Source organism: Labrus mixtus, chromosome 12 (assembly GCF_963584025.1).
Source record: "Labrus mixtus chromosome 12, fLabMix1.1, whole genome shotgun sequence".
NCBI classification, from domain to species: Eukaryota; Metazoa; Chordata; class Actinopteri; order Labriformes; family Labridae; genus Labrus; species Labrus mixtus.
In genome coordinates this window covers 5,959,744-5,973,291 of record NC_083623.1, presented here as the reverse complement: position 1 = coordinate 5,973,291, position 13,548 = coordinate 5,959,744, and the positions used below count along the sequence as shown (strand labels likewise).

At 40.4% G+C, this 13,548-nt stretch overlaps 1 protein-coding gene and 1 long non-coding RNA gene across 2 annotated transcripts in view; both read right to left on the bottom strand.

Moving 5' to 3' along the window:
• Positions 1–13,548, bottom strand: part of LOC132984754 (uncharacterized) — a 296,934-nt gene that overhangs the window by 80,653 nt on the left and 202,733 nt on the right. The gene's annotated exons all lie outside the window — the stretch shown is intronic.
• scara5 (scavenger receptor class A, member 5 (putative)) overlaps positions 1–13,548 on the bottom strand; it is an 80,767-nt gene that overhangs the window by 9,506 nt on the left and 57,713 nt on the right. Inside the window, exon 11 of the mRNA XM_061051687.1 lies at positions 6,025–6,213. Coding sequence (XP_060907670.1) covers positions 6,025–6,213 — 189 coding nt within the window. The remainder of the gene's footprint in view (positions 1–6,024; positions 6,214–13,548) is intronic.

Below are 13,548 nucleotides of genomic sequence, written 5' to 3'. Positions count from 1 at the left end.
CTCGCCCCATCGTTCTCACCTTCCACAACCGCCTCGCCTCCGCTCCCTCACCTGGCCACACCCTCACCTTGCCTGGTCTGCCATACCTCCTGATCCCCCCCCCCCCTGGACATCAACCTCCTAAACCTCAGTACCGATCCTAAAAAAAACCTCAGCCCGCGTGCCCTGCATCTGAGCCAGTGATCGGAAAAAAATGGCATTCTTAGTCCTTACATGACTTTGAAGTAATTTCCAGTCACAGGACTTCTTTGGTTTAAATACTTCAAGCACAAGTTGCCAAAGCATGAAAGCACAAATTCGTTCAAATATTTGTACAGTGCTTAGTAACAGTTACATGATACCCTAACACAATATTAACATTACGCTGTCAGCCATCAATTATGATATACCATTTCATAACAATAAATCTCTCCATTTGCATCAGGCCTTTTTATTATTATTGTTATTATTATTTTAAATGTCAGACTGTAAGCAGTAAAGGTCTAAAATGAGGAGGGAAAAGTCATTAGACCAGTACCATAACAAACTCTAAATTTAAACTTGGAAAAGCCTTCAAGAGAATCAAACAAAAAAAAATAATTGGCTTCAACCTCCGCAAGTCAATACATTCACTGCCCAAATAGACCTGCCATGTATATCTGCTGGAGGAACATTAATAACCCCACGCAGACAAAGACGGACAGATCAGCTGCCAGAGCCTCGTCCATGAACTCTAACTGGGACTGTCAGACAGAAACTCCTTACACCAGTTTGTGCTGTGTCCTTACAGGCTTTGCTTAGAGGAGAGGAGAGAGTTGCTCGTTTTACAAAAAAAAGTCTAGACACTAAGCTGTATCAAAAAAAAAAACAACACACTAGATAATCAGGGTGTAACACTAACTAGTTTCTATGTATTAGTGTGGACTTAACACAAGATTACAACTGACACATAGTTGGTGCAACAGGTCAAAGGGGGTTTTCTCTCCCCACATTTCTTGTCACTTTACATCTGTCCTGTCGAGTAAGAGCCACAAATAATAAGGAAGTGAAGTCCCGCTTAGTCAAAACATCACATAAAACATTAAACTGTGAATTTGCAGCCAAACAACCCCCCCCCCCCCCCCCCCCCCCCCGCCCGATGTGGACTCTGTAACTTCTCCTAGCTCTTTAAACCCGGTCGTCAGACTTCCTTCTTACGCTTTACTCACTTCTATTTTCTGCAGCCACTTACTGAGAACTAGATTTGGGTTGTTTCCTTCTCACTATTTAAGTCTCTCTTAACACCTGGCAGCATCAACACTGCAGCTGCGTCGCTCCACTGCAGGCTGAGATTTGATTGTTTTGGGGTTTTTTGTGGGTTAAAAAAGATTCACAATCAGAAATATGTTCTCTAAAAAATGCAGCCTGTAGTGTTCAGTGACTGGCATGTTAGCAGTCCTGACAGCATCAACTCGGCCCATATTTGAGTTTTTACACAACATTAAGAGCTCAATCAGAGCGGCTAGAGCCGGAAAACGGTTGAGAGTTATGAAAACATGTTAAATCATCATCAACGAGGACTGACGAGTCGGGACAATTTTGTATTTTTCAAAGCTCAACATTCCCAATCAAACAAGGGCTTCAAAGGGTTTACCAGTCTGAACAACATGTGGCGCCATCCATCACTAGAAGGAGTAGAAAATAGGATAAATAAAACTTTATTTGGGAATAAAAGAGAGAAACTTTGGAAAAAGCAACACTGGAGAGATTATTTCTTCCAAGAGGAAATATAAATGTAATTTTCCATAAACATTCAAATGCGCAGAAAATGCAAACAAATGTTTTTTAAGAGCCAGTATCTGAAGTGAAAACCACAGAAATCAACAAACCAACACTCTCAGTTAAACCATATGCTCCTTATATTCCTGCATCCCTTTTTTTACAAAGCAGCAGAACAGAGAGGAGCAGGCTGCAGGTTTGACATCTTCAAAGCAGCATGGCCTCACGTGTCCGCATGCAGCCGTGCACAGGACGGAAATGAGGTATGCACCGGGGGAATACACGAGCCCCAGCTGCTCTGCTGCTGTGCCTTCTCAGGATTTGTTTGAGTGGACATGGACCTTTAAGCTGTTTACTCTGGATCCTAAAACACTTTTATAGTTAACACTGTGTACAGGCCGGGGGAAGGGCATGCTCCAAACCTCATTTAACGAGGTTTTTACGCAATGAAGAGTTGGACCTCCATAAACAGATTTTGGGGATTTGATGGGAACACACAGGGATGATTAAAATGGACTTCATTTATTTTTTGGGATTTGTATGCCTTTAATTGTAGAGATAGGAACGTAGATAGAATCAGAAATCAAGGACGGAGAGAGGGGAATGACATGCGGGAAAGGAGCCACAGGTCGGATTTGAACCCAGGGAAGGAGGGGGCCCTAACCACTCGGCCACCAGCGCCCCCAAGTGTCTCTATTTTAGAGTGATTGCAAAAAAAACAAAATGATGCAAAAAGTACAATTTTGTTGACATGAAACAAACGGACTCTGCAGAGGATCACCCAGTCCTGGATTCTGTTAAAGGTTTTTTTTTTTTCTTTTTTTCTAACCTCAGGTACTGACTCTCCTCGTGGGTCCACGTCTGCGTCTCCTCACTGATCATAAAGTCAGACAAACTATGCGGAGAAAAGCTACTCTTTTCAGTTACTGGAAATCCTCTGGCTCATGTAATGTTCAGCAGAGCGAGCCGGAGCACAAACGTTTTGGTCCGTTGAGACAAAATCATCAAATCAAGCAGGTACTTTAATATAACCATTTCATAGGTTTGGATAACATTTCTATGTTTTGAAATATTATTATGCTGAATTATTTTTCTCTGTATCCAATATTGTTCTGCAGCACTTGGCCCCTTCTCTCAGCCACCATCAGTATAATTGGCCTGGGTTGGTATGTGAGCTCTACTGAATGATTATTTAATGACTCTGGTCTGTTCCTGATATATTTTTTTATAAATCATAGATAAATGCAAATAAACGAGAACACATGTTGGCTGGACCCAGTGTGATTTGAAAAATCAGAACACATGGAAAAGATTCATGAAATATTAAGTTGTTCAATAATAATAAGAATTAAAAAAAACAAAAAACGATATTTGTAAAGTACTTTTCTAAACAAGGCTACAAAAACGATTCAGCAAACATTAGATTTTAAAAAAGCAGATTCAAAATCTAGAAATAAATACAGGATTTTAAAAAACAGATAAAAGCAGAAGATAAATCAAGAAACAGAAGCCAAAGCGCTAATAGAGGATTTGAAAGAAGCTAGACACGCGTCATGTTTTGTGTTTCAACAATCCTTCAAGCTAATGTTTACGAGACCCTGTAGGTCTTGTCTTTTCTAAACGACGACAGTGAAGCAGAAGATTAAAAAGAACAGAGGCAGATACTCGCTTTCAGCGTTAATTATGTCAGTCTGGGACATCTATTGGATGTGAAGCTCAAAAACCTCATTATTCATCTGATACTGGTGTCAGTAAAAATCCTAACATCAGCCTCTGCCTGAAACGGTTAGTTTCAGCTGCTCTCTCTTTGAAGGGACTTGAGCTTGTGTGGCACTTTTCTAGTTTTCTGACTACTCAAGGCGCTTTTACACTGCAGGTTCACACACTGATGGCTGCTATGTAAAGTGACCATCAGAAGTCACTAATCCCATTCACACACATTCACACGCTGCCGACGAAGCAGCAGGAGAAACTTGGGTTTAAGGGTCTTTCCCAAGGACATTTACACATTAAAAAAACCCCAATTAATATCATGGTTCAGATCTCATCAGTCAAGATAAGATTAAGGATGTTTAGCGCCTCTCAGAGCTCAGAGGCTCAAACTGGCAGAAGAGAGGACGGGGAGTTATGTGCTAGGATTCTCCTCGCTTTCTTCCTCGTCCTATCAGTAAATAGTTGAGACAGAAGTTTTGTGTGGTTTGCCCTCAATCTTGCCTGATGTTGACGCAATCTTAGAGAGTTTTATTCTTAAATCTACCGCTCAAGTGACCGTACCAGGCAGGAAGATGGAAAGTTAAGACACACTGAACAATACACCAGTTCTAAAATGTGCTGACTGACACCAAGGCCACAGAGTTCCTTTAGGAGGGAAGGTCGCTGTGAGCACTTCTTGAAGATATACTCTGCATTCTCAAAGAAGCTCAGCTGGCAGTCCAAAACTGTGCCAAGGTATTTAAAAGTTTTCCCACAGTTTCAACAAGTTGGCCGTCAAGTTAAACAAAAAAATGTAGTTTCAAGATTAAATATTGTTTTTGTTTGACGCAAATACAACTTCTAATTATCTGAGCTGATGCAAATGAAATCTTTATTTATACGAGGGGATGAATTAAAAACGTTAAACCAAACCATGATAAAGGTATGTGGCTGATCTGAAGAGATATATATTCAAACAGCAGATTGTGTTGAAAAGGAAACGCAGCTGTGATGCAGTCCTATGGAACAAAGTCCTCAAATTTTTCCAGACTTATTTCTAACAGCTCTGCCTGGATAGAGACTCTGCATGATGTCAGGCCGACTGTGTGAATGAAATAAAAACGCTGAGAGGGGAGCGGAGAATTAAAGAGATGGATTTGCCCTCTGAGACTCTTTCTTTTGACGACATCTGGCTCGCACGAGTTTCCCTATAAAACGGTTCATATTAATCCCCGCAGCATTTCAGGGCACTTCTCAAAAAATACAGAGTCGGTTAAAAAACAGAACTACTTCCTTCAGGGAAGGGTCGAAAAAAAACTTCATGGATTTCCTGCCATGATTGAATAGATCTGAAAGACACGCTTAAAAGGAAAGTACATTCAAATTTATGATCGATATGTTGATCTGGTGTGGATACAGGAGAACTTTGGCACTCTGTATTTGTCAAATATGGCTGAAATTTTAGAGGTTTAGATTCTCTCTCCATCCAGGGAGCTTTGGGTTACCATATACTGGAAGTCTGATGATAAAAAACATTCCTAAACACCCTGATAAACTCCAATAAGGCTGCAGAAACAGATCTGATAGAAACTGTGGAGAGAATGCACGCTTGCTCTCATGCACCGTCTGAAAGGTCTTCAAGTTTTGAATGTTGGAGCAACATGTTACGTCGACTCCTGTGGACCCTTGAACTATGTATGCATGTAATGTATTTTCATATGTGACAGCCAGAAACCAAACCACATCCTATCCAATGAAAGAAAACTCACACGAGCCTCTATCTTGTTTAAAGTGTCCAATGAAAAGTTTCCAATTCTTTCTCTCTTTGAGAACTTTGAGCTGCAGTTAGAGCATGAAAAGGTGCATCAAAACTATCTCAGCAAGAGGGAGTCATTGGTGTCATTTGTTCATGCATCTTTCAGTTTGTCAGCAGGAATGTGAAAAAATGAGGTCAAGGATGAGATCGTCTACACACCTCCTCTAATTTTATGTTGTATTTTTACATCATTCATATCTCTTCTTATTTTCTTTGCAATCATATGCATGCCTGATTCTTACTGCTTCAACATATGAGGCTCTATAATCATGATCTTATCTTACGTTGATGTTTTTTTCAGGTATGGGTACAGAACACATGTCCTTTATGGTACCGGTCTGAATTGGCCCCGTTAAGCTCTTTGAGAAGCAGTTCTTCCATCGGTATTTACGTTGACAGTCCCTCATATGAAGGCCGCTAAGCGCAGGCAGTCATGAGTACAATATAGTTTGGATTAACAAGTCGCAGCTTGCTTTTCTTGTACACATTTGAGAAGCACTCCCTTTTGTTTCAAATCAATATATTGAGCGGAAGTCTTTGTGTTTGTGTCAACCCGGCCCCTCGTTGTGTCTGTGTGCAGACGCTCAGCTGAGAGCAGACTTAAAAGGATTCAGATTAAACAGCACAGAGAGGACTCATCATTATGATGGACTGCTTTAGAAAGCATCAGAGGCAGCTACACAATGCGTGCGCAGCAATCATTAAAAAAAGGTTACGTATATGTGTGTGTGTGTGTGTGAAATAGCAGGGTGTGTAGTCGGGCGTCGATCATCTCTTACCCTGTCCGAACCGCGCCGTCTTATGCACCTCAGTGGCCCCTTGGTGTCCCAGCATCCTGCACACCACGTCTCCGTCCTTTTTGTCCCAGGTGTCGTCACACACCGTCCCCCAGCGGCGTTCGTGGAAGACCTCCACTCGCCCCTCATGAGGACCTGACCCGTTCACCAGCCGCACAAGAGTCTCCTCCACTGCAACAAACACATTACCACAATGATCTAAAATATCAAAACAAAATAATGGGCAAAAGGATTTTCACACTTCAGTTCTTTATTATTCAGGTCAACGCAACAGGGATGAGAACATGACTTGATTTTATCTGCCGTTTGTTGGCATGGCTTTGAACTCACACTGCGCTGATTATTTTCATTGCGAGTGTTTACGAGTTTAATGAAGCATCGTAAATCAAATCATGTTTTCCACATGCTGCAACACACTTTGGCCTAAAACCACAAAAATCTCCTTTGATTCAAAAAAGAAGAAGAAAAAATATACTATGTAGTATATTTCCCCCCCTCCTCATAACTGTGTATCGCAGTTTTGTCCAAAAGGAATGTTTCAGTGATTCAGCTGACCCTCATTTGAACATCACGAGTTCTGTCAACCTGACGACACAGCCAGTGAGGTTTTCAAAGATTTTGAAATTCACAACTTCCTCAATACATCTGTAAGCGTTTATCCAGCCAATCTACGGAACACATCTCCATCCCAGTAAAGACAGGCCAGAACATAACCCCTCAGACAGCCACAGCTTGTTGTTTTGTACGAGTGCGACACTTGAGTTGGGATGTATTTGAGCCTTGACTTGACAGTTTAAAAGAGCTCTGTCAAAAGAGTGTGGTGCAAAGTGATTTGAGGTGTGTCGGAATAGATTAGATCAATAACACGATGCACAGTCTGAGGCCCAGAGAGCAAAGAGGTTAGATTCATTAGCTTGATTAAAGATGGGTGTGTTTTGGGAGTTAACATGAATATAAACCAATCAGAGTGTCGGCTCTCATTGACAAAAACACAACCGTATAGATTTGGATTGAATTGGTAAATCTTTATTATCCATGAGGGGGGAATTTGGTTTGCAACAGAGTTCAATACCGGCAACACACATCCTAAAAACAGCGTAGAAACATAAATACAAAAGTAAAGAAATTAACTCCCATGGATATCATCATGATGGACGTGAGTGAGATAAGGGACCAACAGTCCATTTTTAAATGTACAGGCAACAATGCCTTCTGCTTATTTAAAAACCCAACTGCTGAAGGGACAAAGGGACCTCAGATATTTGTAATCTGAGGTTTGTTTGGCCCTCCTAACATAAGTGAACCTCCTCCCTGTCTGCAGGAGTCTATAGAGGGTGCTGAGGGTCTTCTAGGACAGCCTTTGCCTTCTGAGTGACTATTATTGAAAAATAGTCTTTTTAACAGGTGGAGAGAGCGTCTCTCTGTGCGTCTAGTTTATCTGCTGTATGCGTACTGATGCTCTTTTACACAAATGAAGTTCCTAATGGATAAATAAAGTTATTTGAATTTGAATTTGAATTTGAATAGTCTGCGCTGCAAAGTGCTTTGGGGCGTGTTCGGCCGACTACATTTTATTAGTTACACGGCTCACAATCGGAGGCACACAGTGCAAAGAGGTTGGATAAATTTGCTTGATTATTCATGGGCCAGGCAAGATGAAAAGCAGAGTTTAAGGTCAAAAATAAGACATTACTAAATACAGACATAACCAAGACATTCTAGGATGCACTCAACATAACGTTGTAAGGCTGCATTCAAGGAGTGTACGTACAGGTCACTGTCGCAACAGTCAAAGGAAAAAAACCACTAAACACAAGAACAAGGGACACGATGATGAAAAAACGACAAAGACGATTCCATTCAGAGTGACTACTGTCAAGGTTTAACCGCCTGATGACAGAGGGAATGAAAGATGTCGAATAGCAGTTAGGGGGGTCGCTATGAAGCGGGGGCCTGAGGGCATTACAAATGACGAAAAGCCGGGTCGTGTGTTGGGTCGCACACTGAGAAGCGCCTCGTTCCCTTGGCTCATACCGCTCAATAAGAAATATAACTATCCCAACTGTAAAAGATGTTTTTTTTCGCTCTGGTGATTTTGGGCTGCTGTGCTGGATAAAGGTTGGCAGTGACTTGCTCAGGGGTACCGGGACGGGTCGATAAGTTGCAGAATGAACTGTCGTATATGTCTGTGTGTATCTGTGGGTGTGTGTGTTTGTATTAGCAGAAGCTTCATGGATCCACTGAACATCTGGTATTTTATTGTAACTATGCAGCAGCTGTGTGCTCGTATACTTGATTTATCAGTTCTGAGTACAAAGACAGAAAATGAGAATGAGAGGTAAACACACACACACACACACACACACACACACACACACACACAAGACACACACACACACACACACGCACACACACACACACACAAGACACACACACACACACACGCACACACACACACACACACACACAGCTGGTGTTAAGACATACACGCCGGCTGAAAGTGATGACAGAAAGTGCTGGAGAGAAGAAGAAGACACATGATCCAGACAGGATATTAGCCTCATCAGACCATCATAAATTGTAACTGTGTACTATTTAACTCTCATTAAACAGTCGAGTACTTTGCACTCACTAGCCCATCATAATCTAATATCTAACATAATATTATACTATCGTATCCGCTGCATATATACGGATCATATTCCTGCAGGACAAACAGATAATTTAAACCAGAATTAAGATGCACTTTTAACCTCCCGCTGCTCTTTTTATAGACTACAGAAAGTGAAGAGTGCTTAAACAGCACGTAAGGTAATTGAATACTCAATTACCTAAAACAGACGGTGAAACTGTTTGTTCACTCATCAAATATAAAACAGTCCCTGATGCTAATCTGATGCTATCAAGTTGGGTAGAAACTGGGAGATCCAGCCGGCATATAATGAAGAAGTTTACCATTTGTTTTAACAGGAGGCCTGTTTTTTCTGTGTGTTTGTGATATATCTGTTCATTTAAAAGAATGTTTCAGTTAAACATATTTAATATTGTATCATGAGGATAATCATAGAAACAGTTTCACATCTATCATATCAACGACCGACCCATTTATGTTATGAAACAGGATTATCAGTCTAATATATCACTTTAATCTTCATGTTTGTAGACCCCTGAGACCTTTCTCAAGTCCCTCTTAATCTGTTCATCTTTTTCACTCTCAGCGCTTCATTCCTCTTTTCCTCTTGAAGTGCCCGAGGCGCCCCATAGAGCAGGAGGGAGAGGAAAGGTCCTGGATGAAGGCAGCACATGTAAACCTGCAGTCTTCACAGATAATAAGAACCATACATGAAGACTTCACAGACTTTCATTTCTCTGCCGTGTAGAGCTCGACTGAAAAGAATTGGAATTTTGCTAAACGATGTAACTATGAGAAGGTCCTCTTGATTTATTTTGCAGTAAACTTAAGAAGAAATCAAGCAGATGCATAATCAGATAATTAAAGGTCACATATTAAACTCCTTTTCAACAGGTTTGAATAAGTCTCAGAGGTCCCCAAAACATGTCTGTGAAGTTTCCTGTTATGAATCCCCTCTGATCCTGTATTTGATCATAGAGGTGGGCGATATGGGAAAAATATCATATCACAATTTTTTTTTGGCAAAATCCCGATCACGATTTTTTTCATACTTAGTTAGTTAGAACTTAACCTATTTAGACAGATTTGTAAGTTGCTGACCAGTTCAACCAAACTTATTTCCCTGTATAATGTTTTTAAATGCACAAAAACTGTGCAGACAAGTTTAGTCTATTTGAAAAACATCTTTGTAGGAGGTCTGGAGGTCTCTCACCCAGAACATTTTTAGCAACAGAAATGTCTTTCCCTCAATTTGATCAATATTTATGCACAATTTGAAGGTTTTCCTCACCACTTTGAAATGATGATTTAGTTATGTGTCCTCTTTTTATGTTCATCAGGAACATTTTCATGCAGTGATGCATTCATTTAAAAACATGTAGACTTCAAGTTCTTGTGTTTCTGTTCTATTTTAGCCCTGCAGAGTTACTCCAGCTGGAGCTTCATACAGGCTCTGCAGCCTTTGTTGTTTTTTATGACATCATTGGACTAACTTTAGTTTAGTTTATATATAATCAAACATAATCCAGAATGTGTTCATTCTGTGACACATGATCCAAGTACGTTTTACTGACAGAAGAGTTGAATTCATAGAGGGGGCGGGACATTGTTGATTGACAGACAGACAGTCACCATGGTTACTCACTCTCACCTGCCTGCTTCTTTGTAACATCGTTCAGTGTAATCCCTATAGGTTACTGCCCTTTGTGATGTCATGAAGGAAAAATCTCCAAACGGCCTGTTTGAGCACACATTTTCTGAAAAGTGGAGCAGGCTAAATGTTCTCATAATTGGAGGGCCTGAAGACACATATTAGTTTTAAGGCCCTGACACATCAAGTAGATCGTCGGCTGTCGGTCCTAGTTGGACCGTCAGTGGGCCGTAGCCGCCCTAGTTTTTGCGGTGTGTTAGCTTAATTTGCTATCCAGTTACAGCTGCTAATATTGAACATTGACAGTCAGACAGAAAATACAACAAGTCTTTTAAAAATCTGTCCTAACCCAAGGACCCATTATTAAATAAAGATCCATAAACCTGTGTGGTATTAACCATCATTAACCACATATTTGCCGTATGAGAACAGCGGCGTAGCAACAGTAGCTAACGGCAGCACAGTGTTTGGTGAAAACATTTTCTGGTGTTTCTTCACTCATGTTTCCAAAAAGTGTTGTAATAAAATGCAATATTAACCTTTCAAAACGACATCATTCTTTTAGGGATAAATCAAATTGAAAAGGAATACGTTTTTTATTTTTCCTGCGGTGGAAAATACGTCTGAAAAAGCTGATTTCAACAGATTACTTCGAGCTGAAGTCAAGTAGTTGATGACTTTTCCGGATTTAAAAAGCGTTTGCACAACGATACACTTTTGGAGAGGAAAATAATCATACAAAAATAAATACTTCTTTAAGTAATTAGAACAAAAGTCAATGATCCCACCTCTAACTTGTCCTCTCTCACCACAGTTTGACAGATGTTATGATTATACTGAACATCCAACAAAGGGGTTCACCATAAAGTAGAAACACTTGCTAATTTGGACAGAAACTTGACATGTCCTAAAATTCTTGCTCCTCTTTTGTGAGTTTACGTGAGCTGCAAAAAGCTATGATTAGTGTTATTTTTCTGAGGGATAACGATACAAGTGACCTCCAAGAGTTTGTGGTCCAATTGGATCAAGTTTCAGAAGCCAAGAGGAGCTACAGCACCAGACTGTCAATACCTAAAGAAACACAGAAACACAGCCAGAAGATGGAGTGATCGTGTGTTACTAATGTCTATCTGGCAGGCAGCAAGGGTCTGGACTGGACAGCAGTGAAGAGCTTCAGGGCAAAAGTTAACAAGCTCCATCTGTGTATGAAATCTTCTCCCTTTAAACTCCACTTTCAATGTCTTTCATGTTGGATGCCCTCCTACATGATCTCTCCATTTCTATACTCTGGTTTCTTTCCATTAAGCATAATTTGTTTACTTCTTACTGGGTCGTCTTGAACTAAACATGAATACTCCATATTGTCTGAACATAGCATATCAGAAAACGAGGTCATTCAGGTCCTCTGGCCTTTTTTATTCAATTCATTGGAGCTTATTTGCTTTCTGCAAAATGATGGACGAAAAGATTGACACAACTCTGTCATTCTCAAAGTCCTTCTTATCCCGCTTCAGCCCTCAACTTCTTAACACAGATGTCCAACATTGTCTTCTTCTGGTTTAATCCTGATGATGACTTCTTCTTTGGCCACTTAACTTCTGTTCATGTTACCCTCATTCATGTCATAACAGCACCCTGAGGAGTCATATAGTGTTGAGTCAAATTGGCAGGGAAATTAGAGTGTTGTATTTTTTTAAAATTAAGACTTGATATTTGGCACCAGAGATTAAATAAAACTACAATATATATTGCCGTATTTTCCCATACCTGAATATTAGAGATGTACCCATTGGGACAATCAGGGCAGATTACGATACCAATGTTTGGTTCATGACGTCTTTTGGTGTTAGACTCCCACAATGCCAACTTTTCCTCTCATGTTAAAAGGTAAACAAGTCAGAGTTTGTTCAACAGGTGATTCCTCTGCCCCTTAAGAAACCTCTTCTCTGAATCAGTAGTTAGGTTTACAAGAGGATGTGGCATTAAATTGATTTGGCTCAACAAATAGACATCAGCTACTGACATCTGTTCATGCCTCATTATTTGCAGATGTGCGGATATCTGTCAACAGGGTCGATATCGGCCAATAACTATGTTGAACCTATCATAACCTGGCTCCATGACAGATACGAGAAAGAACACAACTTATCTTGAGATAACAATGATTTATTAGAAAAACGCAAACCAATTACCATAGCACAAACAAACATTGAGAGAATGTGGATGTGTGGCAAGAGAGAGCCACCCTGGCGTCGGGCTTTCATGCCCTTGGAGCTACCAGCCCAGGTGCTCTCGATTGGACTAGTCCTAGTAGACTAGGAATCTGACACAGAATCAATTAGCCAGTTCAAGAACTAAGGCAGTGACCGTCACAAACCGATACATCGGTGCACCCCTACTGAATATCCCCAGGTTTCTAAATCTAATCGAACACAACTAACACAGAAGACTTGAGCTAAAAGCTGGTTTGCTTAGTTTAGATTAAAGACTGGAAACAACAGAAAACATAAAGTCTGGCTCTCTGTCCATGGGTGACATTATATTCACAATCTGATATATAATGATATACACAATTATAATATTAATGTAAAAGATGTGTAAAAATGTGAAGTTGTGTATGATTCTAAGGATGAGTAAAACCAAAATACTGACACACCTTATTGCTTTAAGCTATTCTCAGCACCACACATGTCTCTTCTTGTGTGACGAGTGTTTCATGTGCAGCTGAGTGTTTGTTTTTGTGTCGCACAATAAATAAATTAAATCTTCACAGCAGGGGAGCTGAATGGTTGAGCGGATTTAGAAAATAAAAAGTAACATCAGTAACTGAGTAAGTAGGGGATGTTTCACACACAACATGAGCTGTTTCGTGTTAAAATAATGACTTGAGGATCCGGGGCAAAACTAATTTTCTCATGGGGGGGGGGGGGGGGGGGTCTGCAGCTGAATTCTTTGACGTCCCAGATATTCAGTTAAAGCTGCGTTCATGTGGGAAAAACTCTGTCCAGAATTATAATAGTTCAATTTCAGACATTTCGAAATATTTCATGCGTTTAGCCAATGAAATCCAAGTGACACAGTTCAGTGTATCATGATATGTCCCTCATGAATACAAGGGAAACAAAAAGCATTCACAGAGCCACAATCATTTGATGGATTTTTATCTGCTCTGACTTGGATTAAAAAAAGTTTGAGCACTAAATTAAGGTTAGCAGAAGCATAA